The sequence below is a fragment of the Saimiri boliviensis genome, chromosome 3, assembly GCF_048565385.1.
Source record: "Saimiri boliviensis isolate mSaiBol1 chromosome 3, mSaiBol1.pri, whole genome shotgun sequence".
Classification (NCBI taxonomy): Eukaryota; Metazoa; Chordata; class Mammalia; order Primates; family Cebidae; genus Saimiri; species Saimiri boliviensis.
This window is the reverse complement of record NC_133451.1, coordinates 101,834,025-101,861,326: the sequence shown is the minus strand read 5'-3', so window position 1 is coordinate 101,861,326 and position 27,302 is coordinate 101,834,025. Positions and strand designations below refer to the sequence as shown.

The 27,302-nt window shown below is 39.5% G+C and overlaps 1 protein-coding gene and 1 pseudogene across 3 annotated transcripts in view; one reads left to right on the top strand and one right to left on the bottom strand.

Moving 5' to 3' along the window:
- Window positions 1–5,862: 5,862 nt before the first annotated feature.
- On the top strand, window positions 5,863–6,319 carry LOC141584035 (histone H3.3A-like; annotated as a pseudogene).
- A 2,024-nt stretch (window positions 6,320–8,343) lies between these two features.
- SEC24B (SEC24 homolog B, COPII coat complex component) overlaps window positions 8,344–27,302 on the bottom strand; it is a 120,123-nt gene continuing 101,164 nt past the window's right edge. For all 3 annotated transcript variants that reach the window (XM_039468402.2, XM_039468403.2, XM_074396557.1), the window contains 7 exons: window positions 25,979–26,089; window positions 22,042–22,217; window positions 20,999–21,136; window positions 19,766–19,870; window positions 18,511–18,603; window positions 13,923–14,026; window positions 8,344–12,984 (listed from right to left, as the gene is read on the bottom strand). In XM_039468402.2, coding sequence (XP_039324336.1) covers window positions 12,870–12,984; window positions 13,923–14,026; window positions 18,511–18,603; window positions 19,766–19,870; window positions 20,999–21,136; window positions 22,042–22,217; window positions 25,979–26,089 — 842 coding nt within the window. In that variant the 3' untranslated portion in view covers window positions 8,344–12,869. The remainder of the gene's footprint in view (window positions 12,985–13,922; window positions 14,027–18,510; window positions 18,604–19,765; window positions 19,871–20,998; window positions 21,137–22,041; window positions 22,218–25,978; window positions 26,090–27,302) is intronic.

Here is a 27,302-nt window from a genome sequence, read left to right as displayed (position 1 = left end):
CCGGGCGTGGTGGCTCAAGCCTGTAATCCCAGCACTTTGGGAGGCTGAGGCGGGTGGATCACGAGGTCGAGAGATCGAGACCATCCTGGTCAACATGGTGAAACCCCGTCTCTACTAAAAATACAAAAACTAGCTGGGCGTGGTGGCACGTGCCTGTAATCCCAGCTACTTAGGAGGCTGAGGCAGGAGAATTGCCTGAGCCCAGGAGGCGGAGGTTGCAGTGAGCCGAGATCGCGCCATTGCACTCCAGCCTGGGTAACAAGAGTGAAACTCCGTCTCAAAAAAAAAAAAAAAAAAAAAGAGAGAGAGGTAAAAAGCCAGAGATAAGTCTTTTTAGAATAAATCTTTAGATAGAAAGAAAAAACAAAACCACAATTGTGGCTTACTGGTGAGCACTAAGTCTGATGGTATGTGCAGGTAATGAACTGAGACTACTTGCTTCTTTCTGTATACGCATCTGTTCTGGATGGTCTGAAGCCAAAAAGTGCAGTTAATACACTGATCACAGTACACAGTGGAGGAAGCAGCAGCCCACATGAAAATATTTTGATTTTCCATGTACTGTGTGGAATAATTTCAGTGAAGGTGGAAAGTAACAGGTGATAGGAGGGCAAAGAGCAGGCTTAATGTGCAAACATTATTACTATTATTACTGTTGTGCTGTTATTTTGTTAAGAAATTGACTGCCATTTATTGAGTATGTATTACAAGCCAGGTGCTGCACGGGAAACTTTACATACACGTTCCATATAATTCTCACAACACACTTACTAAGGAACTATTATTCTCTCGTAGTGATATGAAGGCTCAGAGAAATTTAGAGACTTGCCCCAGGTCACACAGCTAACAGAAGAACTGTAATTCAAATTTTGTTCTGTTTGGCTTGCAAACCCTTATTCTTTCTATTACAGCCAGTCTAACACAATGTGACAGATCCACTGCTAGAATTGAATTTTTTTACACTATCAAATTTATTTCCACTACACCTCTCAGATTGTCTTCTAATTTATCTTCAGCACAGTATGAAATGCTGGTTGACATTTTTTACCTGGTGGAAGACGCAAATCTTACATTTGAGAGTTTGAATCATCAGTGACCCATTCTTTTATTGGGCTGCTGTATTTCATTAACTTTTAGTACTGAACATAGAAGGACTGAGGCACTCTGGAAAAGCCTCTAGATGTTAGACATCGTCCTTCTTGCCCTGTTATGTCACAGCAAGTCAATTCCTCTTCATAATCAGGACCACTTTCCTTCTGGCTGTTGATAGAAGGAGCCCAAAATGGCCAGGTAATACTCATAACTTCCAATACAGTGGAGACATTGCTGTGTCCCTTTGAGAACTAAGCACCTCTCTTTTGTAAACTAAGACCCTAAAATTAGGGGGCTATATTAAAAGAATGATTTCACTTTCAATTCTTTTTTTTTTTTTTGAGACGGAGTTTCGCTCTTGTTACCCAGGCTGGAGTGCAATGGCACGATCTCGTCTCACTGCAACCTCCGCCTCCTGGGTTCAGGCAATTCTCCTGCCTCAGCCTCCTGAGTAGCTGGGATTACAGGCACGCGCCACCATGCCCAGCTAATTTTTTGTATTTTTAGTAGAGACGGGGTTTCACCATGTTGACCAGGATGGTCTCGATCTCTCGACCTCATGATCCACCTGCCTCGGCCTCCCAAAGTGCTGGGATTACAGGCTTGAGCCACCGCGCCCGGCCTCACTTTCAATTCTTGATTCTCAGACCTGCGTGTCTGGCTATAGGAAAAAAATGTTGGTTGCTTGTTCAAAGCATATACTGTACCCTGTAGGATGATACTTCAACTGTTATCGTAACTGAGTCATCAGAAGGCATTCCACCTTTCTGTCAGGTCAGCGGCTTTTTGTGGTTTATATTAGTCTGTTCCCGCATTGCTATAAAGAATGATTGAGACTGGGTAATTTATAAAGAAAAGGCTTAATTGATTTCCAGTTCCACAAGCTATACAAGAAGCATGGCTTGGGAGGCCTCAGGAAACTCACAATCATGGCCAAAGGCAAAGAGGAAGCAGGGACATCTTACGTGACCAGAGAAGGAGGAAGAGATATCTGGGGTAGGTACTATCTACTACCTACTAACAACCTGATCTCAAGAGAACTCACTATCACAAGAACAGCAAGGGGGAAATCTGCCCCCATGATTCAATCCAGTCACCTCCCACCAGGCCCCTCCTCCAATACTGGGGATTACAATTCGACAGGAGATTTGGGCAGGGACACAAATCCAAACCATATCAGGGTGATAGGATGTAGTAAGAGCAGTGAATTCCCATTGTCACACTTCTTTTGCTATGAGTTCCTTGATGAGAAGCAATGTTGTGGAGGTCATATGGCAATGACGAAGGCATTCTGTAAGCACACAGATAGTGGTGGTGGCAGAAACACTGAAAGCAGCTCAGGCAAATCCATATCCAGACTGTGTGTCTATTCCATTAAGGACAACTAAATGCTCCATGATCAAAGGGGAACAATGTAATCAACATTATCAGGTGACTACCAGTTTTCCCCAAGGAATGATGTCATATTGAGGAATCAAAGTAGGTCTCAGCTGACAACACTTAGAAATAACAGTGGCAGTAGCCAGATCAGCCTTGGTGAAGGGACTTCCATAATATTTGGCCCCCACACAGCCTCTGTCCTTTGGTAACTTTGTACATGAACCATTAAGCAAATATTGGAGTGGCTACAGAAAGAGGCTGACATTTGCAGGATACGTCACCTTCTCTACCTGATTGAGATGGACAAATTTTGCTGCAGGTGTCCTTTGGTGTCCATTGATGTAGAACACAAGTATCTCATATGCTGTGTCCATTTCGTGAAGTCCATTCAAATCCCTCTTCTCCAAACCTTCTTGCCACCAATTTTCTAATCCTGTTCCTGCCAAATCCTTTGTTACCTAATTAGTCACTTGCCATTGTCTATGAAGCTGCATAGATCTACATCCTTTGAGATCTACATCTCACAGTGTAGACAAAGTGGCAATCAATGTACTGCTTGAAGTTTTGCCCACAAGGAGGATTTATTATTAGACTAATACTATAGCAGACCAGTTGATGCCAGCATTTTGTCTTAAATTTAAGTTTTAGTTTCTCCCTTAACTGACGATAGGAAAACATCTCCACGAGGCCATAAACGTGAATGCAGGGAAAGGAAGCAACGCAGCAGGAGCAGGTGTTATGGGTCGGAGCTGCCTGCCTGTGCGACCAACTTCAGGATCTGCTGAGTGTGATTCCTTATATACTAACATTAAGCTGCCATGTAATGACAGATTGTTACTGTGCATGTTTACTCCTACTGCTTGGTTCACACTGTTCAGCATAAATCCCAAGGACATTTGACATCCTACACTACACAGTTCAATAGCAATCTAAGAGCTACTCTCACAAAGATAAGGTTTTGTTGTTTTTCAGAAAAGGACATGGCTCTGCTCTAAAACCCGAGAGAAGACCCTCTGGTTGAGGCCTGATACGGCATTTTTTTTTTTTTTTTTTTGAGACGGAGTTTTCACTCTTGTTACCCAGGCTGGAGTGCAATGGCATGATCTCGGCTCACTGCAACCTCCGCCTCCTGGGTTCAGGCAATTCTCCTGCCTCAGCCTCCTGAGTAGCTGGGATTACAGGCACGCGCCACCATGCCCAGCTAATTTTTTGTATTTTTAGTAAAGACGGGGTTTCACCATGTTGACCAGGATGGTCTCGATCTCTTGACCTCGTGATCCACCTGCGTTGGCCTCCCAAAGTGCTGGGATTACAGACGTGAGCCACTGCGCCCGGGCTGATACTGCATTTGTATTTGCCACAGACACTCCTGAGTTGAATCTGCTGGGTCAATACAGTCCAAGTGGCAAAGCAGTTTGCACTGCAGTCTGACTTGATGTAGAGCCTTCTTTTGCTCTAACAACACCTCAGATTGGCAGCCTTACATGTTACTTGGTAATGAATTACTGAAATGTTGTATACAAAGAGTTCAACATAAAAAAAAATAATAATAAGCCACCAAGCATTGTGCCTAGCATTGTGAGAAGTGGCACAGGGAGCAGCAGCTTGTCTTCTATATTTGTGGGAATCTTGCAACATGCTCCAGACCACTGAACCTCAACTTCAGAGGTGGTATACTCCTGAATTTTCATAGGGTTTATTATCCACCTTCCGGCAACATTCCCATTCTATGTCATATTTTCTTTCAATTTCTATCTAGTGTAGTATAGTATGTTTCTCTGCTTATTCAACTGAAACTGCCTTTATTTTTATTCACAGGTGTTCAACACATTTTCTCTCTAGCTTGGAATTATTTAACATTGGTTCTGCTGGACACAGTGGCTCACACCTGTAATCTCAGTGCTTTGGGAGGCTGAGGTGAATCACTCGAGCCCAGGAGTTCACTATCAACCTGGGCAACATAGCAGCATCTTGTCTCTACAAAAAATAATTAGCCAGGCATGGTAGTACACACCTACAGTCCTAGCTGCTCAGACGGATGAGGCAGGAGGATCCCTTGAGCCCAGGAGTTTGGGGCTTCAGTGAGCTATGATCACACCACTGCACTCTAGCCTAGCAAGACCCTGTATTTAAGGGGAAAAAAATTGGCTCAACATTTACTAAATGCCTACTATATGCCAGGTATGGGGAGCACTACGACAAAGAGAAACTGGTTCCCATATTTGAAGGAAAATGTCAATTGTAACACAGTCTGATGGGGACTATAGTAGAGATAAGAATGTGTTACAGATATATGCAGGGGGAGTATTTATCTTTTTTTTTTTTTTTAATAATTTAAGAGGGGGTTTCCACCATGATGGCTAGGCTGGTCTTGAACTCCTGACCTTAGGTGATCCACCCACCTTGGCCTCCCAAAGTGCTAGGATTACAGGCGTGAGCCACGGCGCGCGGCCCAAGGGGAGTATTTAATCCAGATGGGAGAGCCATCAGGAGAGGCTACCAGGAGGTAGTGATCCCTAGGCTGAATTCTGAAGGATAAGGAGGATTCAGTGAAGAAAGCCAGGAAGGGAATGAAAGAGACGGGTTTCCAAGCAGGGGAGCAGCATTTGCAAAGCCTGGATGTGAACAAAGAAGAGCCCCTATAATGATGTACAGTTAGCCTTCTTTTCCTTTCCAGGTTATCCTTCTGGTTCCTACTCATTCTCAACCCCAATTTTGTCTTCACTCTTTCCCAGACTATGACCCAAAAGAGTGCCATAAACGCTATGAAGACAATTTAGGTTCACCACATTTTTGGTAAATACCTTTTGAAAGACGACTTTTGGCTTGTGAACACAGTACTAAGGGTCCTAGTTACTAAATAACTCAGCTTTAAGTTTTGACATTTCTTACTTGAACTTCTTCATCAACTTCTCCATTTATTCCTATTATTCCTAACTGCACGTAATTAATTACTTACCAGCTTTTGATAACTATTAGGAGACAAGAGCCCAGTGTCTTCCATTCCATTAAATTTTTTCTGGTTCCATTAAGAAGCGCAGGTAGGTTCACAGCCGCCACTGCGCCGCCTCTAGCTCGCCGAGCTCCAGCCGAAGGAGAAGGCGGAGAAGGTAGGTAAGAAAGGAGGTCTCTTGATTTTTGTGGTTTTTGTTTTTGTTGACTTAGTTAAAAGTATATTATTCTGAGATTTATTTAATAGGACTTTCTTTGAGAGCTGTGTAATAGTGTTTCTTGGGCTTCTGTCTCTATGAGAGATAGCTTATTACCCTGATACTCTTTAAATTTTTTACAAAGGCAAGTTGCCACTTGTCATTTTTGTTTCTGAAAAATAAAAGTTTAACTTATTCACAAAAAAAAAAAAAAAGAAAAGAAAAGAAAGAAAGAAAGGAGGTCTCTATACCATGGCTCGTACAAAGCAGACTGCCCGCAAATCTACCGGTGGTAAAGCACCCAGGAAGCAACTGGCTACAAAAGCCGCTCGCAAGAGTGCGCCCTCCACTGGAGGGCTGAAGAAACCTCATCGTTACAGGCCGGAACTGTGGCACTCCGTGAAATCAGACATTATCAGAAGTCCACTGAACTTGTGATTTGCAAACTTCCCTTCCAGCGTCTGGTGCGAGAAATTGCTCAGGACTTTAAAACAGATCTGCGCTTCCAGAGCGCAGCTATGGGTGCTCTGCAGAAGGCAAGTGAGGCCTATCTGGTGCCTTTTTGAAGACACCAACCTTTGTGCTATCGATGCCAAACATGTAACAATTATGCCAAAAGACATCCAGCTAGCACGCCTCATACGTGGTGACCGTGCTTAAGAATCCACTATGATGGGAAACATTTCATTCTCAAAAAACAACAACAACAACAACAAAAATTCTTTTCTTCCTGTTACCGGTAGTTCTGAATGTTAGATAATTTTTTTTTCCATGGGGTCAAAAGGTACTTAAGTATATATGACTGCGAGTGGAAAAATAGGGGACAGAAATCAGGTATTGGCAGTTTTTCGATTTTCATTTGTGTGTGAGTTTTAAATATAAATGCGGAGATGTAAAGCATTAATGCAAGTTAAAATGTTTCAGTGCACAAGTTTCAGCGGTTCAACTTTATAATAATTATAAATAAACCTGTTAAATTTTTCTGGACAATGCCAGCATTTGGATTTTTTAAAAACAAGTAAATTTCTTATTGACGGCAATTAAACGGTGTTTGTAGCATTTTTATCATACAGTAGATTCCATCCATTCACTATACTTTTCTTGCATGAGTTGTTCTACATGCAAGAACATGTTTTTAATGTTATCTGTCTTCTCTGCTGTTCCTGTATGTTTGCTATTAAAATACATCAAACTATTTAAAAAAAAATGCGCAGGTAATAAGCATTTCCTATTGTTACTATGCAAGTCATAAGACCTAAGCCCCAAAGAAGGAGAATTTGAAAGAAATTGACTACAGGGGGAAAAGATCCATAAAAACTTTTATTAAAATTGGGAAAAAGTCTTCCTAACTGGAATACTGTTTTATAGATTTCCCAAGAGTCACTGTGAAATGACTCCACTATAAGAAAGGCTAATAAGCTGTTCCAGTGTTCAATTAAGTTAAATGTGTTCCTGCCAAAAAACAAAAACAAAAACAAAAACAAAAACAAACAAACAAAAATGTGTTCCTGCCATATATCCTGTCTTGGGAGGAGTACTTGGGGATATGTGAAGTGGGATAAGAAGTTTAAAGAAAATCCAAAATACAATCTCTGCTCTAAAGCAAATTCCTAAGTAATAAAGACTTGAGAGGAATACACAGAAATTGCTTATTGTTTATTTTTTTAAAGAGAATGAGCTTGAACATATGATTTAATATTATAAAACAATATCCTATTAAGTTAAAAAGAACCCAGTTATAATATTGCAGTTGGCTTAATTCTATATACAAGTTATTTAAATTAGCACATATTCACTGGCTACATCATCAAAATGTTATAAGCAATATAGAGGGGTAAGTTACGCATATTTATTTTTAGCAATGAGCGCATAATTATTTTTCTACTGAAAATATTTTTAAAAACCCAGTTATAGAAAACTAGAAAAATACAGTGAAAAATATGCATATATACATCACTACACACAAATCAAATAATCTATAGCAATCTCAATGGCTATCAAGCTAAAATAATACATATCTGAAATGCAAAAATAGCAGGAAAACCATAAGCTTCTCCCAACAATGATGATACATTCATAAGAAAATGCTTGAGGACTGACCACGGGATAGTTTCTGTCAGTTGTCTGACCTGCTATCTGTGTGACAATATCTGTATACACAGTTTTATGCATTCTTGCAAAATTACAAACCTTGTACAGGAACCAGGTATCTTGGAAGCAGAGTCCCAAGTAAACTCTAATAAAACACTGATTTTCATTTGTGGAAACAAATTTTATTGGACTTTAGCAATTTACTTATTAGTAGGTAATAACATTACTAGTAATTACTTGTGAGTAATGCTCATTGGTCCAAAAATGAAAATCTGCAGAACTGTGCACTGTTTACTAAAGGAAACTAAAATAATAATAATAATAATTTTTGGATCTGCTCATGCCTCATCTGAAAGCAATGAATACATACATTAATAGCTCCTGTGTTCCCTGATTATGGCTACCTTCTCCACTTAAGTATATACACACAATTCCTATCCACTTGTTTTATATTAAATACTACTTCTTGTAGGTATTATAAAAACACAGGCAGGAGGAGGATACCAATTTTCTGGTTGATACATATCCTGTCTCTGAATTCAGAGGTAAAAGATGAATGAATTATGTACTATCTCCTATTTTTGTTTTTCAGGTTTCATGTGTCAAACAAAGCTTGGGTGTTATTTTTAAAAAAATCTGTGTGTGTGTGTGTGTGTGTTTTAAGAGAGTCTTGCTCTGTCATCCAGGCTGGATTACAGTGGTGCAGTCTTAGCTCATTGCAGCTTCAAACTCCTAGGCTCAAGTGATCGTCTCACCTCAGCCTCCCACGCAGCTAGGACTACAGGCATGCACCCCCACAGCTGGCTGATTTTTTAAGGAGATGGGGTCTTGCTAGGCCACCCAGGCTGGTTTCAAACTCCTGGCCTCAAGAGATCCTCCCACCTCCACCTGCCAAAGTGTTGGGATTACAAGTGTGAGCCATCATACCCGGCTGAGTGTTTTTTAATAAACTGTCTTCTTTCAGTAATTTTAGTTCTATCTAGATAATGTCTATAATGTTATTTTCAACTTTGTTGAGAGTTTTCATCTTTTCCTATGTCTTCAAAAGTATTTTAGTGAGAAGATACTCAGAAGAGGAGGGTTCATAGTTTCTTCCATGTAACACTTTGCTAATATGTGCATTTCTTAGCCTCACAAGTTGAATATGTAAGAGTCGTATCTACAAACAGCCATCAAATAGTGTTTGCCACATACATATACATATTAATGTACAAATACTTTTAATAAATTAATGGATGCATTTTAATATATCTCCAGCCAAGCCCCTAATCAGCTGGTGAATATGAATTGAGTTATCAAAAAAAAAGTCTCCCAGGAAATTCTGATCCCATCGCTACCACTAACACTAAGAACCACTATCTTCTTTTAGTTAGTTGAAAAAAGCAGCTCACAGAACTCCTGGCAGGTGTACCCCTTCCTCCCACCCAACACTCCCTGCCTCACAAAGCAAATGGCCAAAGAGACTTGTCCCACAAGGAGACAATGAGAGTGGATTATCCAGCTCCCATCAGGATTAGGATTACTCTTGTCATGCCTATATCCTGGTTTATGTCAGTCTCTGCACACGCTAACTGAAACCTGGCTGTCTTGAGGATATTACCTTCCTCCAAACCTGTCAAAAGATGGCTGTCTTTGATCCTAAACCCCAGGCAGGCATCCCTCTCCTTCTGTTGTCGTCCAGGTTATTCTTCCTCCTTGCCTACCTCAGATCCCCAGCATATCCCCTGCCACTCCTCCTTACTGTAATCATTTACAGTCCTTGTGTCCCCAGCATTATTCCTGCCATTTTGGGGGAGCAATTTTAATAAACAAATAGATGATCCATTTGAAACCAGGGGCTCTAAGTTCTCACCTCCTTACCTCCAGTTATCTTTAATAATATCTGAACCACTCATTCCCCCTAGTCTTGTCATTATCTAAACTTCCCCCAAATCTCAATTCCAAGCTTTTCATATCCTGACCACGACTTTTTATCTTTCCAGCTCATTTTCTCTGACTTCTAGTCTTTTTTTTTTGAGACAGAGTTTCGCTCTTGTTACCCAGGCTGGAGTGCAATGGCGCGATCTTGGCTCACTGCAACCTCCGCCTCCTAGGTTCAGGCAATTCTCCTGCCTCAGCCTCCTGAGTAGCTGGGATTACAGGCACGCGCCACCATGCCCAGCTAATTTTTTTGTATTTTTAGTAGAGACGGGGTTTCACCATGTTGACCAGGATGGTCTCGATCTCTCGACCTTGTGATCCACCCGCCTCGGCCTCCCAAAGTGCTGGGATTACAGGCTTGAGCCACCGTGCCCGGCCGACATCTAGTCTTAATAGCTCTTTGACCTCAACGGGACTTCCAAACAACTAAGCCTGCTACCCAGCACTACCCATCTCCTCTATCACCCATTTTCTGCTCTTGTAGCTTAAATGAGTCACTCCCTTGTAAGCATTCTAAATTCCCTTGCTCCTCCTCTTTCCCTTGTTCCCAGCTGTGGTTAAATCCAACTTTCTGCCAAGCACTGAAGACAGCTAGAGGAAAGCAGCACAGTTATGCTTATTAGTTTCACTTTAAGTTCGTGACTCACAGCCCAAGACGGGCCCTCACAATCTACTACATACTACTAGTAAATTCAACATCTTACTCTCTTAGGAGACTATTTTGCAAAACCTCTAACCCTCTTACCCCTTTCCAGCTGGTAATTCTGCTGCTTCTTTCACAGAGAAGAGAAGAATCAGAAGGTGACTTCTACATTCACCTACCACAAAGTTCTCCTACTTGAATAGCTCTTGTTCTAGGTATCTATGTGGCTTTAGCTCTCTGTTCAACTCTCACCTTTCTAAAGAGCCTTCCCTGGTCACTGTCAAAAACAGTATTTTCCATCTCCTTTCCCAGCTTTATTTTTCTTCATAACATTGATTTCAAGTGATTCTCCTGCTTCAGCTTCCCAAACAGCTGGGACTACAGGCATGCACCACCATGCCCAGCTTAGTTTCTCTTAATGTTCAGTAAGATTCTCTCTTGCTGGGGGCAGCATGGTATAGGGACAAGCATGATCCTGTGGGTGGCGGGTGAGGTGGGAGGAGGTTGTGGTTAGGGAGAACATTTGGATTTTTACTATTAGCACTGTTACTAATTAGTAAGTAATATCATTTAGGGTGAGTCATTTAACTGCTTATTTCCATCAGGGAATGTGATGAGATCCATGAAAGCACAAAACCAGTAAAAAGAACTCACTACACATAGCCAAGTATTTTTTCTTCCTCTTTTTTTTGAAAGATTTTTTTTTTTTTTTTTTTTTTGAGATAGGGCCTCAATCTATTGGCCAGACTGGAATGCAGTGGTGTGGTTACAGCTCACTCCAGCCTCAACCTCCCTGGCTCAGGAGATCCTCCCACCTAAGCCTCCTGAGTACCTGAGACTACAGGTGCGTATGACCCCTAATTTCTTTGTATTTTTGTAGAGACAGGGTTTCCCCCATGTTGCCCAGGCTGGTCTCAAACTCCTGGACTCAAGCCATCTGCCCACTTTGGCCCCTCAAAGTGCTAGGATTGCAGGCGTGAGCCACCACGCCTGGCCAAGTCTTTTCCTTCCAAAGTTTGGATGGGGACTTTCACAGTGTACAGAATAAAATTCTGTCCCATAATCTAAAGGATCCTTAACAGTTTTTTATAGTAAATAAGTTGTTAGTGAAAGAGAGATTTCTTGATCAGAAGAAAATCCCATCAAAATTGAAGATGGCAATCTTAAAGTCACTTAAATAAATGGGATAGTCACATATGTCACAGAATTTTCCAGCTATCAGTGTTCAGGCAAAAACATCTAACGTAAATGAGAAAGACAATTTAAGATTATACGTATTAAGAATATTTTTGAAAGTAGCACCATTTGTTTTAGAATACAAACAGAATAAGTACTTCGTAATGTCCACAGAATAATGAAAATGTATTGATTCATATATATTACTTTCTTTTTTTTTTTTTTTGAGACAGTCTCACTCTGTCGCCCAGTGCAATGGCGTGATCTCAGCTCACTGCAACCTCAGCCTCTGGGTTGAAGTGATTCTCCTGCTTCAGCCTCCCAACTAGCTGGGATTACAGATGGCTGCCACCACACCTGGCTAATTTTGGTATTTTTAACAGAGATGAGGTTTCACCATGTTGGCCAGGCTGGTCATAAACTCCTGACCTCAAATGATTTGCCCACCTTGGCCTCCCAAAGTGCTGGGATTATAGGCGTGAGCCACTGCGCCTGGTCTGATTAATATATATTACTAACTGAAATGCAGTATCACTGCATTTCCCCAATTAGTAAATTCAATATATCCTGTACGTAAAAACAACAACAACAACAAAAAAATCCACCAATCCCCACAAAAACCCCAAAAAATCACCAAACCATACTGTCAAGCGAAATATTTTTAATTAGTAGGCTGATCATAAATAAATCCACATAAAAGATTTAACAGAATTACAAAGAGTTTTGTGTTCTTTTGTGGACTCAATTCATAATACGCATTAGTCAATCTCATTCTCTAACTGTGACAAAAAGAGTTGTCATCCAACAATGCAGCACAGTTTAAGCAATTCATATTCTATAGTTACATTTTTACATTTTCTTTACAAATGTAACATTTATGTACATTATATATAGATTTTTTTCTATAGTTCATGTACTGAAACTCTATTGTTTTTACAGGGAAAATGTTGAATTCATTTAATGAATAAGAATCATTCCTTGTTAAAAAGTAATTCATATAAACAAGTAACACGGTACCACTGCCTTTTGGCATCTCTTGCCAGAGTTCAAGTTCAGAAATGTTATATTAATTATAAGAAAAAAGAATTTATCTAGTTTTACATGACATATCATTCCACATAGCTACATAAATTTGCCAGCTTGCAATGAACAGAGCACTGTACTGCCATACTACTGGAAATGTGTAGAAACCAATTCAAAATATACTTGGTGAAATAGCATCATCGTTACCGTTAATCTGGGTTGAAAAAAATCTGCCAGGTTCTTTCTTCCCCTTGACTTTTTACCAAAGCCTCAGAGTGCTGTGCGTTGCATCTTGTATTAACAAATTCCTTCATTTCAAATTTCCTACACGCTTCTTTGACAGATTATGCTTTATCTAGGTTATAGATCTTTTTCTTATTCAATTTTATTCTACTTCACTTACAAATCTGCTGCTGAACATGAAGCAAAAATTCATAGTAAGAAAATGCAGCTTCTGTCCGGTCTTCAATCAAATGCTGAAAAAATTCTGTTTTGGCAGGACTCTCATCTCTGGAAGAAAGAAAAGGGCATTTGTCTAAAAATATATTTAAAAGCCTTGACTTCACCACTTTGCAATCTAATAAAATTCCACTTGTATCCTGTAAATTTATACAAATAAAATAAAAGCACATATTTCTAAAAAGAGTAACTACATATTTTTAAAATTACTGGGCTGAGTGTAGTAGCTCACATCTGTAATCTCAGCACTTTAAGAGGCTAATATGGGAGGACTGCTTGAGCTCAGGAGTTCAAGACCAGCCTGGGCAAAATAGCAAGATCCCCAATCTCATAAAACACTTTAAAAATTGGCTTGGCATGGTGGCTCACGCTTGTAATCCCAGCACTCTGGGAGGCTGGGGGTGGATCACCTGAGGTCAAGAGTTTGAGGCCAGCCTGGCCAACATGGTGAAATCCTGTCTCTACTAAAAATGTAAAAATTAGCTGAGCATGGTGGCAGGTGCCTGTAATCCCAGCTACTTGGGAGGCTGAGGCAGGAGAATTGCTTGAACCCAGGAGATGGAGATTGCAGTGAGCCAAGACTGTGCCATTGCATTACAGTCTGGGTGACAAGAGTGAAACTCCATCTAAAAAAAAATTAAAAATTAGACAGGAGTGGAGGCCAGTGCCTGCAGTCCCAACTACTTGGGAGTCTGAGTTGGGAGGATTACTTGAGCATGGGCGGTCCAGGCTGCAGTGAACTGTGATAGTACCCCTGAATTCCAGCCTGGGCGACAGAGTGAGACTCTATCTCAAATTAAATAAATAAATATTAAAAATTACTAATACATGGGGATGTCAGAAAATGAAATACAGGGGATACAAATCAAGTAACAACATTCTACCATCAGAATATATTTTGATACCATTTAGAATTTGTTTTGAAGACAAGCAATTCCACAGACTGTATGAGAAAGACAACTTCATAATTAAGTTGCAAAATTACTCACTTTACTATGTGAAGGACTGGACTTAATGGTCTGCTGTCTCTAAGCCAAGTTATGAAGGATCTGGCTCTTTCTGATGAAAGTGTATCTAGCTCTGGAAGATGTGTCTGGTAAAAGAAATACAATTAGAAAACTATTTCCTTTCTTATAGACTTTAGCAGTATTAGAACAAAATCACCATTCCTACTATCACTCCCGACTGCCAGAACTCTTAGCCTCAACAGAATTTCTTAGCCTCAACAGCAGCAACTACACAAATGAAATTTAAACTGTTGAAAAATCTGTTTTTTTCTGGATAAGTCAATAAAATATGTGCACTGACAAGTATAGCACTAACACTTTACCTGAATATTGTATTTTTCTTGAGAAGTAAATAAAACATAAACAACAATTAGCATGTCAGTATTGTGTAGCGCCTTTATGTTTCTTCTAGAAGAAACATTCAAATGAAGGGGGATACCATTAAGTTCCAAATTCCCTTAGCAATTATATACTATATCCTCTTTTTTTTTTTTTTTCTTTTTTTTTGAGACGGAGTTTCGCTCTTGTTACCTAGGCTGGAGTGCAACGGCGTGATCTCGGCTCACCGCAACCTCCGCCTCTTGGGTTCAGGCAATTCTCCTGCCTCAGCCTCCTGAGTAGCTGTGATTACAGGCATGTGCCACCATGCCCAGCTAATTTTTTGTATTTTTAGTAGAGACGGGGTTTCACCATGTTGACCAGGATGGTCTCGATCTCTTGACCTTGTGATCCACCCGCCTCAGCCTCCCAAAGTGCTGGGATTACAGGCTTGAGCCACCTCGCCCGGCTTACTATATCCTCTTCTAAAGATAGCCATTCTGGGAGAATTTCATGTTTCCTTTAATTTAAAGGCAAATAATTTTTTTTTTTTTTTTTTTTGGGATGGTGTTTTGCTCTTGTTATCCAGGCTGGAGTGCAATGGCGCGATCTCGGCTCACTGCAACCTCCGCCTCCTGGGTTCAAGCAATTCTCCTGCCTCATACTCCTGAATAGCTGGGATTACAGGCACGCGCCACCAGGCCCAGCTAATTTTTGCATTTTTAGTAGAGACGGGGTTTCACCATGTTGACCAGGATGGTCTCGATCTCTTGACCTCGTGATCCACCTGCCTCCACCTCCCATAGTGCTGGGATTACAGGCTTGAGCCACCGCGCCCGGCAAGGCAAATAATTTTAAAGAACGGTGTGGATATATATTTTAAAACTATATGCAGCTAGGTGCGGTGGCTCACGCCTGTAATCCCAGCACTTTGGGAGGCTGAGGCAGACAAATCACTTGAGGTCAGGAGTTCAAGACCAGCCTGACCAACATGGTGAAACTCTATCTCTACTAAACATACAAAAATTAGCTGGGCATGGTGGCGTGTGCCTGTAATCCCAGCTACTCAGGAGGCTGAGGCAGGAGAATTGCTTGAACCCGGGAGGTAGAGGTTGCAGTGAGCCAAGATCCTGCCACTGCACTCTAGCCCGAGTGACAGAACGAGACTCCGTCTTGGGAGAAAAAAACAAAACAAAACAAAACAAAACAAACCCTATATGCAAAGCTATTTTAAAAGGACCTAACAATCTATTATTTTTATATACATATATACATAAAAAGGTAAGATTTATCTTTCTTTTTCAAAGCCAACTGTAGATTAAATAGTAAATTAAAAGTTAAAAAAAACCCTTAAATAAGGATTTAAATAGACAAGTTTGGCTTAATTATATTTGTAATTCATGTCAATATTTTAAAAACCATTTCCATTTTGATGTGAATTTTTTCAGATGTTTTTGAAATTATTACTAAGTACACAAACACATTTTTGAAAATACAAATGGGGATCATATGATACTATTCACTTCAGACTGTATTTTTCTTCTCTCTCTCTCTCTCTCTTTTTTTTAAAGAGATGGGGTCTTGCTAGGTTGCCCAGACTGGAGTGGAGTGCAATGGCTGTACATAGGTGCAGTCATAGTGCATTACAGCTTTAAATTTCTCGGCTCAAGCAATCCTCCTGCCTCAGCCTCCTAGCCTCCCAAGTAGCTGGAACCACAAGTGCATAGCATAGTGCCCCAGACTGTATTCTTTTTAATAAATTCACAGCTATTATTTAATACTATAAGCATGTGTGTACATATACCTACTTCTATGAATACACTTACGGGATATATTCTTTGCAGAATAATTTACTGTGTGAAAAAGAACATGATTTTAACAGACATTGTCAAATGGCCCTCCAGAAAGGTTATATAAGTACTACATAATCCAGTCAACAGTGCTCAACAGTGTCCACTGCCACATGCTGTCAACATAATTGCCTAGTATCAAATTTAAAAAGTTTTGACAATCTGGTAAATGAAAGAAATGCTACATTACTGCTTTTTTCCTAATTATGAGTGAGGCTAAATATTGTTTCATTTGACCTCTACTTTATTTTTCCTTTATAAATTGCCTGTTAAAATCTTTTACCCAGTTTTCTTTAGAGGAGGTAGAAATAAGGAAGGTCTTAAAGATTTGTAAGATAATTTTTTATAGAGAAGTTAGCCCTTTTTCAGTCCTATGAGTTACAGATAATCTTAAGATTTTGTTTGTATTTTGGCTTTATTTATTTTTACCGAATAGAAATGTTTTATATTTATGCTTTTGATCTTTTGAATCACTGACTTACAAAGGCCTTATCATTTTATTATAAGAAAATCATAAACATTCACAAATATTTCTTCTAGTGATCTACATAGTTTCCTTTTTCAAGTTTACATGTATGATCCATTTGAAAGTTACTTTGATGTAAGGAATAAGTTAAATATCCAGCCTTGTTTTTTCCTTAATGACTAATCAGTGGACCCAAGATTATTTTTCTAATGTTCCATTTTCCCACAATAATTTGAAATACAATCTTTACCACACTGTGTTCTTCATTAATTAGATCTATTTCTGAACTCTATTCTGTTCCACTGATCTGTTTACTATGCCAGTATCAAGGTACTTAAATAATTACAGCTTTAGATTGAGGTTTACTATTTTACTTAGAATTTATTTTTCATATATTTCCCCCTTTGCTGGTATTATTCTCCCTTTTCATTTTCTTATTATCCTCATTTGTTGAGTTTTAACAATGAACTTTTGGATAATTTGTCAACATTTTAAAAAAACAATGAGAGACTGTAATAAGGATTACACTGAATTTATATTAATTTCAGGAAAAAGGACATATTTATAGTATCTAACACAATAAAGTAGGTCAGCCTTCCCTTTCAGTTAATTAATTTTTTTTTTTTTGAGACAAGAGTTTTGCTCTTGTTACACAGGCTGGAGTGCAATGGCGTCATCTCGGCTCACCACAACCTCCGTCTCCTGGGTTCAAGCAATTCTCCTGCCTCAGCCTCCCGAGTAGCTGGGACTACAGGCGTGAGCCACCATGCCTAGCTAATTTTTGTATTTTTAGTAGAGATGGGGTTTCACCATGTTGACCAGGATGGTCTTCATCTCTTGACCTCGTGATCCATCCGCCTCAGCCTCCCAAAGTGCTGGGATTACAGGCGTGAGCCACCGCGCCCAGCCTTCACTTAATTAATTTATACAAATCTGTTTTCAGAATCATATTTCCTTGGTATTGGTTAACATACATTCAGTAAAATCCTACTGAAAAAATTATGTTTAGTATTACCAAAATGATTTAAATCCAAAGTTAAAGTTGTTGGAAATCAGTTTGGCAGTTCCTCAGCTAAAACATAGAGTTATGTGACCCAGTAATTATACTCCTAGTGATGTGCCCAAGAGAACTGAAAACGTATGTTCACGCAAAGACTGTACACAAGCATTCATCACAGCACTATTCACAAAAGCCCCAAAGTAGAAACAACTGAAATATCCATCAGTAGATGAATGGATGATCAAAATGTGGTATGTCCATACAATTAACTATTTTTTAGTCATAAAAAAGAACAAACTGGCCAGGGACACCAAAGTAGGATGACTGCTTGAGTCCAAGAGTTCGAGACCAGCCTGGGCAACACAGGGATACCCCATCTCTACAAAAAATTTTAAAAAATTAGCCTAATGTGGTGGCACACTCCTGTGGTCCCAGCTACTCAGGAGGCTGAAGTGAGAGGACCACTTAAGCACAGGAGGTCGAGGCTGTAGTGAGCCATTATCGAGCCACTGTACTACACAGTCTTGGTGACAGAGCAAGATCCTGTTTAGAAAAAAAAAAACAAAAAAACAAGAAAAAGAACTAATATAAGCTACACCATGAATGAATCTTAGAAACATTACAGAAAGTGAAAGAAGCCAAACACAAAAACCATATATTGCCATTTATATAACATATCCAGAATAGGCAAATCCACAGATACAAAGTAGATTAGTAGCTGCCTGGGGGCAAGGATAGGGAAGAATTTCGAGATACGGCATTCATTTTAGGGTGATATTAATGTTCTGAAACTAAACAGTGGTAATGGTTGTAAAACATGGTGTAATACTAAAAAACACTAAACTGTACATTTTAAAATGATTATATGAATTTTACATCAATTAAAAAATAAAAATGAACCAAACAAAAAGTTAATGGTGTATAAAATCTACTGACCATTTTCTGTGGTATCGATGCAAAATTAGGATATCCAAGGACATTCTCTATGAAGTTATTGTCACAGCCTTTCCCAACCCAAATGTAAAAAACCTAAAAATAAAAAGCAACATATTAAAACTCCCTAATAATTAAGAGAACTCATTTTAATTTTATAAAAATTATCACCTCAAATAAGGTAGGAACAAACATAAGAGTAAAAAGGAAATCTATAATTGTTACATTGTGAATCAGATACTAAGAATCCAGAGTGGTTCACATCTTCTTTGATCAAATGTTAAGGCTTCCCATAAAATACATTTTACCTTTTGTACTTATTTTCCCAATAGACGTACAATCCTTTAATCAGTGTAATTTAACTCATGGTATTTCCCATCCACTATTTCAATTACTGTCTGTATATTTTAAATCATGCATTTCTCTCTCTTCTGTGGCTATCCAAATCCTTTTTCTGCTCAAAAGGAATCATTTTGAAGCCATCTTAACCATTCTGACACCCTCGAACTACTACCCCTGACCAGTGACTTCTCTTGAACTCCTAATCATTAATGAGATTTCTGACAATGAATCTAAGTTGAACTAGATAAACTCTTGAAATACTTTTAAATTCTAGACTTTAAATGAAAAGTCCCTGAAGACAGGAATTCACCTCATGAGTTCTCTTCATCAAATATATATAATTCATGACAGTTAACAATACATATTAAAATATATTACTCTATCAGTACTATCAATACAAATATCAATAACATAATATAAAATGAAGTCCAAATAGAAAAGTTTAAGTAAATTGACCTCTAGTATCAGTTACCAATTTCAGCTCCTAATCCTAATTCACTTTTCACTGCCTGCTTCTGTGATAACAGCTGGATCCTATAAGTATTTCTTTTTATTTATTTATTTATTTTTTTTGAGACGGAGTTTCGCTCTTGTTACCCAGGCTGGAGTGCAATGGTGCGATCTCGGCTCACCGCAACCTCCGCCTCCTGGGCTCAGGCAATTCTCCTGCCTCAGCCTCCTGAGTAGCTGGGATTATAGGCACGTGCCACCATGCCCAGCTAATTTTTTGTATCTTTTAGTAGAGACGGGGTTTCACCATGTTGACCAGGATGGTCTCGATCTCTCGACCTCGTGATCCACCCGCCTCAGCCTCCCAAAGTGCTGGGATTACAGGCTTGAGCCACCGCGCCCGGCTCTTTTTATTTTTTTTTGTTAGCTCAAACAGTGTTAAGCTTTGCCAGAAGAAGTTGCTTACAGAGCCACAGTCCATAAGGAAAGCACCTTCTCTTGTCAGCTTCTCTGCAGACAATTTTTGAAGAGGTGGCTGTGGTACAACCCTGTCATTAACATGTATTGCACCCTGAAAAGAAAAAGACAGAATGTGCATAAGATTACATTACTATCATCACAGTTTGGGAGCTAATGGTCAGTAACCCTTTTTGAAGCACTGGAAAATAATACTTGCGAGTTTTGTATGACGCAAAAAATACTGATTTTATTCTACCACCTTGGTTGTAGAATCAAGACACTCAACTGTATTCACATTTAAAAAGTAAAAACATGAATACATAAAATGATCTGTCACATTCCCTTCCCTTTTAGGGTGGGGTCAGAATATATTACACGTGTGACTGTTGACTTTGTTGCATAGCCAGCTACTTTTTTACATTTCTTTGGCAACATATATTATGTCTGGAATTAATACTAATTCCAAAGAATATAGCTTTCACACAAGGAAGATAAAAAGACACTATATATTTGCATATTAAAATTATTATTGGATATCAGGTTTGGTTTACTGTATAATCAAAACTGCAACTGATCTTATTAGAAGCAGTCAATATTGGCTGGGTGTGGTGGCTCACACCTGTAAACCTAGCGCTTTGGGAGGCTGAGATGGGCGGATCACTTGACTTCAAGAGTTCGAAACCAGCCTGGTCAAGAGTTGTGAGACTAGCCTGACCAACATGGTGAAACTCTGTCTCTACTAAAAATACAAAAATTAGCCAGGCGTGGCAATATGTGCCTATAATCCCAGGTACTCAGGAGGCTGAAGCAGAATTGCTTGAACCCAGGAGGCAGAGGTTGCAGTGAGCCGAGATCGCACCACTGCACTCCAACTTGGTTGACAGAAGAAGACTGTCTTTAAAAAAAAAAAAAAAAAAATTGAAGCAGTCAATATCTATAAAATATAAATGGAAACGTCCACTCTACAAATTAGCTTTGTAATACACATTATAACTAAACCTACAGGATAAATTACTTCTGATATGAAATTATTTTTAAAAACTCCAAACCATTAATGGTATCTGAGAATCCTGCCATTCAATCAGATCCACAGCCAATGTCCTTATTTAATGTATTTACCACAAGGGGGAAAAGAGTTAAAAAGAAAAACCAGTTGATAGTATATTATCATCTTAGCTATAGAATCAAAACAGTCAAATATATTCAAATTTAAAAATTTCAAATGCACCAAAATGCATACCTCATCTGTCAATCTGTCTATCCTGTATAAGTTGGGATGAATCATTTTCATCAGATGAACAAGTGGCTGAGACTTTATCTGACACATGGCGTGTACACGATCATCCAGGCGTGTGCTTGTACCTGTTCTAAATGCTTTCTACAAGGAAAAAGACAAACATTTTCAGTAAAATACAAACATAGTGGATGAATATTAAAACAGTTATATCCTATCAGTCATGGAAAAAGCATGGCCTTTAAATCAGAAAGACCTTGATTCAATTCTCAGCTATGACATTTAATAGGTTTGTGAGGCTGGAGCAAGTTACTTATTTACTGAGCTACATTGTCATCATGAGAAAAACAGGAAAAATAATACCTTGTTAGGCTGTTCAAAGGATTAAATAAAATGAAGTACTAACACCTTTTATGGTGCTAGAAACATGGAAAGATGCTTGATAAGTATTAGATTCTGTCCTTAGAATCTCTTTCCAGAATGACGTATTAAGAATGAGCTATTACTGCACCACTATGCAAACTGCTCACACACATTAAAGAAAGTGAGAATATGGTTTCACTAAAGTCATGTATTTGCATATCTTCATTTTCCATTGATTTTGTTTTTTTTTAAATGGAGTCTCGCTCTGTTGCCCAGACTGGAGTACAGTGACATGATCCTGGCTCACTGCAGCCTCCACCTCCTAGGTTCAAGCGATTCTCCTGCCTCAGGCTCCTGAGTAGCTGGGATTACAGGCACACATCACCACACCCAGCTAATTTTTGTATTTTTAGTAGACATGGGGTTTCACTATATTGGCCAGGCTGGTCTCGAACTCCTGACCTCAGGCAATCTGCTTGTCTCGGCCTCCCAAAATGCTGGGATTACAGGCATGAGCCACCACGCTCAGCCCCAATGATCTTTTTCTATTCTTCAAAACTCTTTCAATGTTAAAGTGAATAATCCTCTAGTTAAGTATTAAAAAACAACCTAGATTTCCTTTCTTCATATACATATCTGAGAATTTTAAAATACATTATTAAAGATAACAATGTATAAAAAGCTACCTGTTTGAGAAGGGCCAAAACATAGAGAGGAAACAACTTGAGGGAGCTGGGCGCCATCAACGCAGAGTGCTGTAAATTTGAGACAGTTGAGCCATATGCAGACAATGAGTCCACTACAGCATTCACTAAGGCATCTCGTGCATCTGATAGACTTGATGAAATGGACCGATCCACAGCTATAAAGCAACCAAAATAAAAGATATTTTAACCATTAGAATCCAATGGGCACTATAAGGGAGAAAATTTATTTGCATCATTTAAGAAAAAAAATTAGCTAAGTTTTTTGGACGAAAAAATGCATTTCATCTGCTCCCTCATTTCAAGTGTGTTCTTACACAATTTTTTTTTCTGAAATAAATCAGACAATCAGAAAAAAATCTAGATTATTTTGGACATTTTTGTTTTAATCTCTGAAGTCTATTTAGCCAGGCTGAGTATGGTGGCTCACGCCTATAATCCCAGCACTTTGGGAGGCCAAGATGGGAGAATCACTTGAGCCCAGGAGTTCAACAACAGATTAGGCAACACAGGAGACCTTATCTCTACAAAAAATAAAAAAATTTAGCTGGGCATGGTGGCATGTGCCTGTAGTCCCAGCTATTTGGGAGGCTGAAGTAGGAGGACTGCTTGAGTCTGGGAGGTAGAAGCTGCAGTGACCTGTGGTCGTACCACTGCACTCCAGCATGGACGACAGAACAGAACCCTGTCTAAAAACAAAATAAACCCAAGAAACATGTAGCTATCAAAACGAGTGAAATGCGTATTTTCCATTTACTTCTGAGAAACACTTGGGAAGGTGTCCATTACTCAAACACCAAGTCACATGTATCATTTTTTCTGCCCAACCAATGTAAATTCTACAATTTGAGTTACACCTTGTGATCCTCTATAATTTTTGTAAAGCATTCTAAACAAATTTTTTGAAAGGGAAAAATGAAGACAGGTGTTTATGCAACCATTGAAAAGATAGGTAATGAGAAACTTATTCTTCTCCACTAATATATTCTATTAAAATAGGGATAACATACACACACACACACACACACACACACACACACGCGCCCAAGCACTAAAAATAAAATTATAGTGAAAAACAACTGGTTATGGCATAATTAATTCAAAATCTACATATAAAATTATACTTTAAAAATTTGGATCTTGAGGTTTGGGGTACAACTGATCCCATCACAATGAACCTACATATGTATCCCTTGAATCAAAAACAAAAGTTAAAATTGAAAAATAAAACAAAATCTGATATACAAGTCTTTGATTTTAGTTAAATATTTTAAATAATCTGACTAAATCCTTCTTTTTCTTTTTTTTTTCCGAGACAGAGTCTCTCTGTTGTCCAAGCTGGAGTGCAGTGGTACGATCTCAGCTCATTGAAAATCTTATACACAAGTCTGATCTTAATTAAGTATTTAAGATAATCTGATTAAATCCTTTTTCTTTTCCGAGACAGAGTCTCCCTCTGTTGCCTAAGCTGGAGTGCAGTGGTGCGATCTCAGCTCATTGCAACTTCCACATCCTGGGTTCAACAGATTCTCCTGCCTTAGCCTCCCGAGTAGCTGAGACCACAGGTGTGCACCACCATGCCTGGCTAATTTTTGTATTTTTAGTAGAGACAGGGTCTCATCCTATTGACCCGGCTGGTCTTGAACTCCTGTGGGCAAGTTATCCGATCCACCTGCTTCAGCCTCCGAAAGTGCTGGGAATACAGGCGTGAGCCACCACACTCAGCCTGATTAAATACTTCCGTTATTTAAAAAAAATTTGGATCCTTTAGTAAATGCTATTATAATTTTCCCCAAATTAGTATTAATGACCATCTTTTTCTAGGATTACGTGGAAAATAGCAAAGCTTGTTTCATGTCTGAATTAATCTACAAGGCTAATTCACTGAAAACATTAAGTACTGGCTGGGCACAGTGGCTCATGCCTGTAACACCAGCACTTTGGGAGGCCAAGGCGGGTGGATCACCTGAGGCCAGGAGTTCAAGACCAGCCTGACCAACATGCAGAAACCCCGTCTCTACTAAAAATACAAAATTAGCCAGGCCTGGTGGTGCATGCCTGTAATCCCAGCTACTCAGGAGGCTGAGGCAGGAGAATTGCTTGAACCCGGCAGGCAGAGGTTGCAGTGAACCGAAATCTCACCATTGCACTCCAGCCTGGGCAATAAGAGCAAAACTCCATCTTAAAAAAAAAAAAAAAAAAAAAAAAAGGCCAGGTGCAGTGGCTCACGCCTGTAATCCTAGCACTTTGGGAGGCCAATGTGGGTGGATCATCTGAGGTCAGGAGTGTAAGACCAGCCTGGCCATCACAGTGAAACCCCATCTTTATTTAAAAAAAAAAAAAAAAAAAAAAAAGAAAGAAAGAAAACATTAAGTGCTATGTTAATTCTCAAAAGGATTTTCTCAGACTTACATGTAGTAAAACTAATTTCAGTACAGTTCTATAGTGGTTATGTATCAAATGCATAGCTATGTAATCTCTACCACAATCAGAATACACAATAGCTCCATCACCCCAAAATTATTCCCCTATACTGCCCCTTTGCAGTAAAACCCTCCTTCAGCCTCAACCCTGATGAGTCTTTTATTTGATAATTTTCCCTTTTCTTGAATGTCATATAAATAAAATCATTTGTAAGCAGCTTTTTTTTTTTTTTTTGAGACAGAAGTCTGGCTCTGTCGCTTAGGCAGGAGTACGGTGGTTCAGCCTTGGCTCACTGCAACCTCCACCTCCTGGGTTCAAGGGATTCTCCTGCCTCAACTTCCCAAGTAGTCGGGATTATAGGCACGCAGCACCACGCTCAGCTAATTTTTTTCTTGTATTTTTGGTAGAGATAGGGTTTTACCATGTTGGCCAGGCTGGTCTCCAACTCCTGACCTCAAGTGATCCACTCACCTCGGCTTCCCAAAGTACTGGGATTACAGGCATGAGCCACCAAAACTGGCCTATGCAGTTTTGTTTGTTTGTTTGTTTTTTGTTTTTTTCATTTTTCTTGAGATGGAGTCTCACTCCGTCGCCCAGGCTGGAGTGCAATGGCATGAGCTCTGCTCACTGCAACCTCCACCTTCCAGGTTCAAGCAATGAGTAGCTGGGACTACTGGCATCTGGCACCATGCCTGGCTAATTTTTGCATTTTTAGCAGAGATGGGGTTTCACCATATTGGTCAGGCTGGTCTCAAACTCCTGACCTCAGGTGATCTGCCCACCTTGGCCTCCCAAAGTGCCAGGATTACAGACATGAGCCACTGCACTGGACCTTATGCAGCTTTTCAAGTCTAGCTTCTTTCATTCAGCACAATGTCTTTGAGAGGCAGCTGTGTTTGTTCAAGTATTGATAGTTCATTCCTTTTTACTACTGAATTATATTCTACTGTATGAGTGTACCATGGTTTCTGCATACATTATTTAAAGGACATTTCAGTTTTTAACTGTATTTTTAGAGATTATGAATTCCCCCAAAGATTCTGAAAGAAGCAAAGAAATATAAAGACTAATTTTGCAGTAAATAAAAATGTAAATTATACACTTTTTAAATAAGAGAAAACCCTAACTACAGTTTTTTTTTTTCCCTTTTTGAGATAGAGTCTTGCTCTGTTGCCCAGACTATAGTACTGTGGCGTGGTCTTGGCACACTGCAACTTCCGCCTCCCAGGTTCAAGCAATTCTCCTGCCTCCACCTCCTGAGTAGCTGGGATTACAGGAACACACTAACATGCCGGCTAATTTTTTGTATTTTTAGTAGAGACGGGGTTTCACCATGTTGGCCAGGCTGGTCTCAGACTCCACTCCTGACCTTGTGATCCGCCAGCCTCGGCCACCCAAAGTGCTAGAATTACAGGTGTGAGCCACCGTGCCTGGCCAAGCTTCAGTTTCTAAGGTAGAAAAATACATTTCACCTGTTCCTTTGATTTTTACTTACCCATGTTTGCCAGAAGGCAGATGGCGGCTTGTACATCCACTCCTGCATATACATCTGCTAGTGAATTTACCACTGGCAAACAAAGTGTATGTACTCTGATTCTTCGCTCACCTAAAAAAAAAGTCATTGAAAATACATTAGATCAAAAAGGAAATAAAGCAGAGTAAACAAGTCGATTTTTTTTTTAAGACAGAGTCTCACTCTGTCGCCCAGGCAGAAGTGCAATGGCTCAATCTCGGCTCACTGCAACCTCCACCTCCCAGGTTGAAGTGATTCTCCTGCCTCAGCCTTCCAAGTAGCTGGGATTACAGGCGCCTGCCATCATGCCCAGCTGTATCTTTAGTAGAGATGGGGTTTCACTATGTTGGCCAGGCTGGTCTCAAGCTCCTGACCTCAGGAAATCTGCCTGCCTTGGCCTCTCAAAGTGCTGGAATTATAGGCGTGAGCCACTGCACCTGGCTACAAGTCAAATTTTTATTCAAGTTATTGTTTTGAATAGACTATATCACCGACAGAATTTTGCGATGTAAAAACAAAGTTTTAGGCCGGGTGCGGTGGCTCAAGCCTGTAATCCCAGCACTTTGGGAGGCCGAGGCGGGTGGATCACAAGGTCGAGAGATCGAGACCATCCTGGTCAACATGGTGAAACCCCGTCTCTACTAAAAATACAAAAAATTAGCTGGGCATGGTGGCACGTGCCTGTAATCCCAGCTACTCAGGAAGCTGAGGCAGGAGAATTGCTTGAACCCAGGAGGCGGAGGTTGCGGTGAGCCGAGATCGCGCCATTGCACTCCAGCCTGGGTAACAAGAGTGAAACTCCGTCTCAAAAAAAAAAAAAAAAAAAAGTTTTACAATTAACATTTTTTAAAGAAAATTGAACACTCTCTAAATCTGCAGAGTATGAACATATGCTATACTTTGTATATAGATGAATATTAGGTTCTAGTTTTTACTTTAACATCACTCATTCTAAATTATATCCCAAAGAGTAAAATATCGAAAACTTAGATTGTCAAATAACAAATGAAGGCCTTAATTGCTAAGCAGTTTTTTACTTTATGGGGCAAGAAATATTACAAAGAACGGCACAGCTCGACTTGGCATTAATTGTTTTGAAACAAGATTCTATGAATATAAGTCTTCCGTAAATTAAAAACAGTGTATTGCAGATTCAAAATAGGAGTTAAAAAAAGAAAATAACAACATATATTTGATTAACTAATGCAAATTCCATTACTTCCCACTGTGTATTCATTCTTTCTCCCCACTCCACTAAAGGCCATGTGAAAGGAGGGGAGAATTACTGCTGCACGCTTTATTTCAT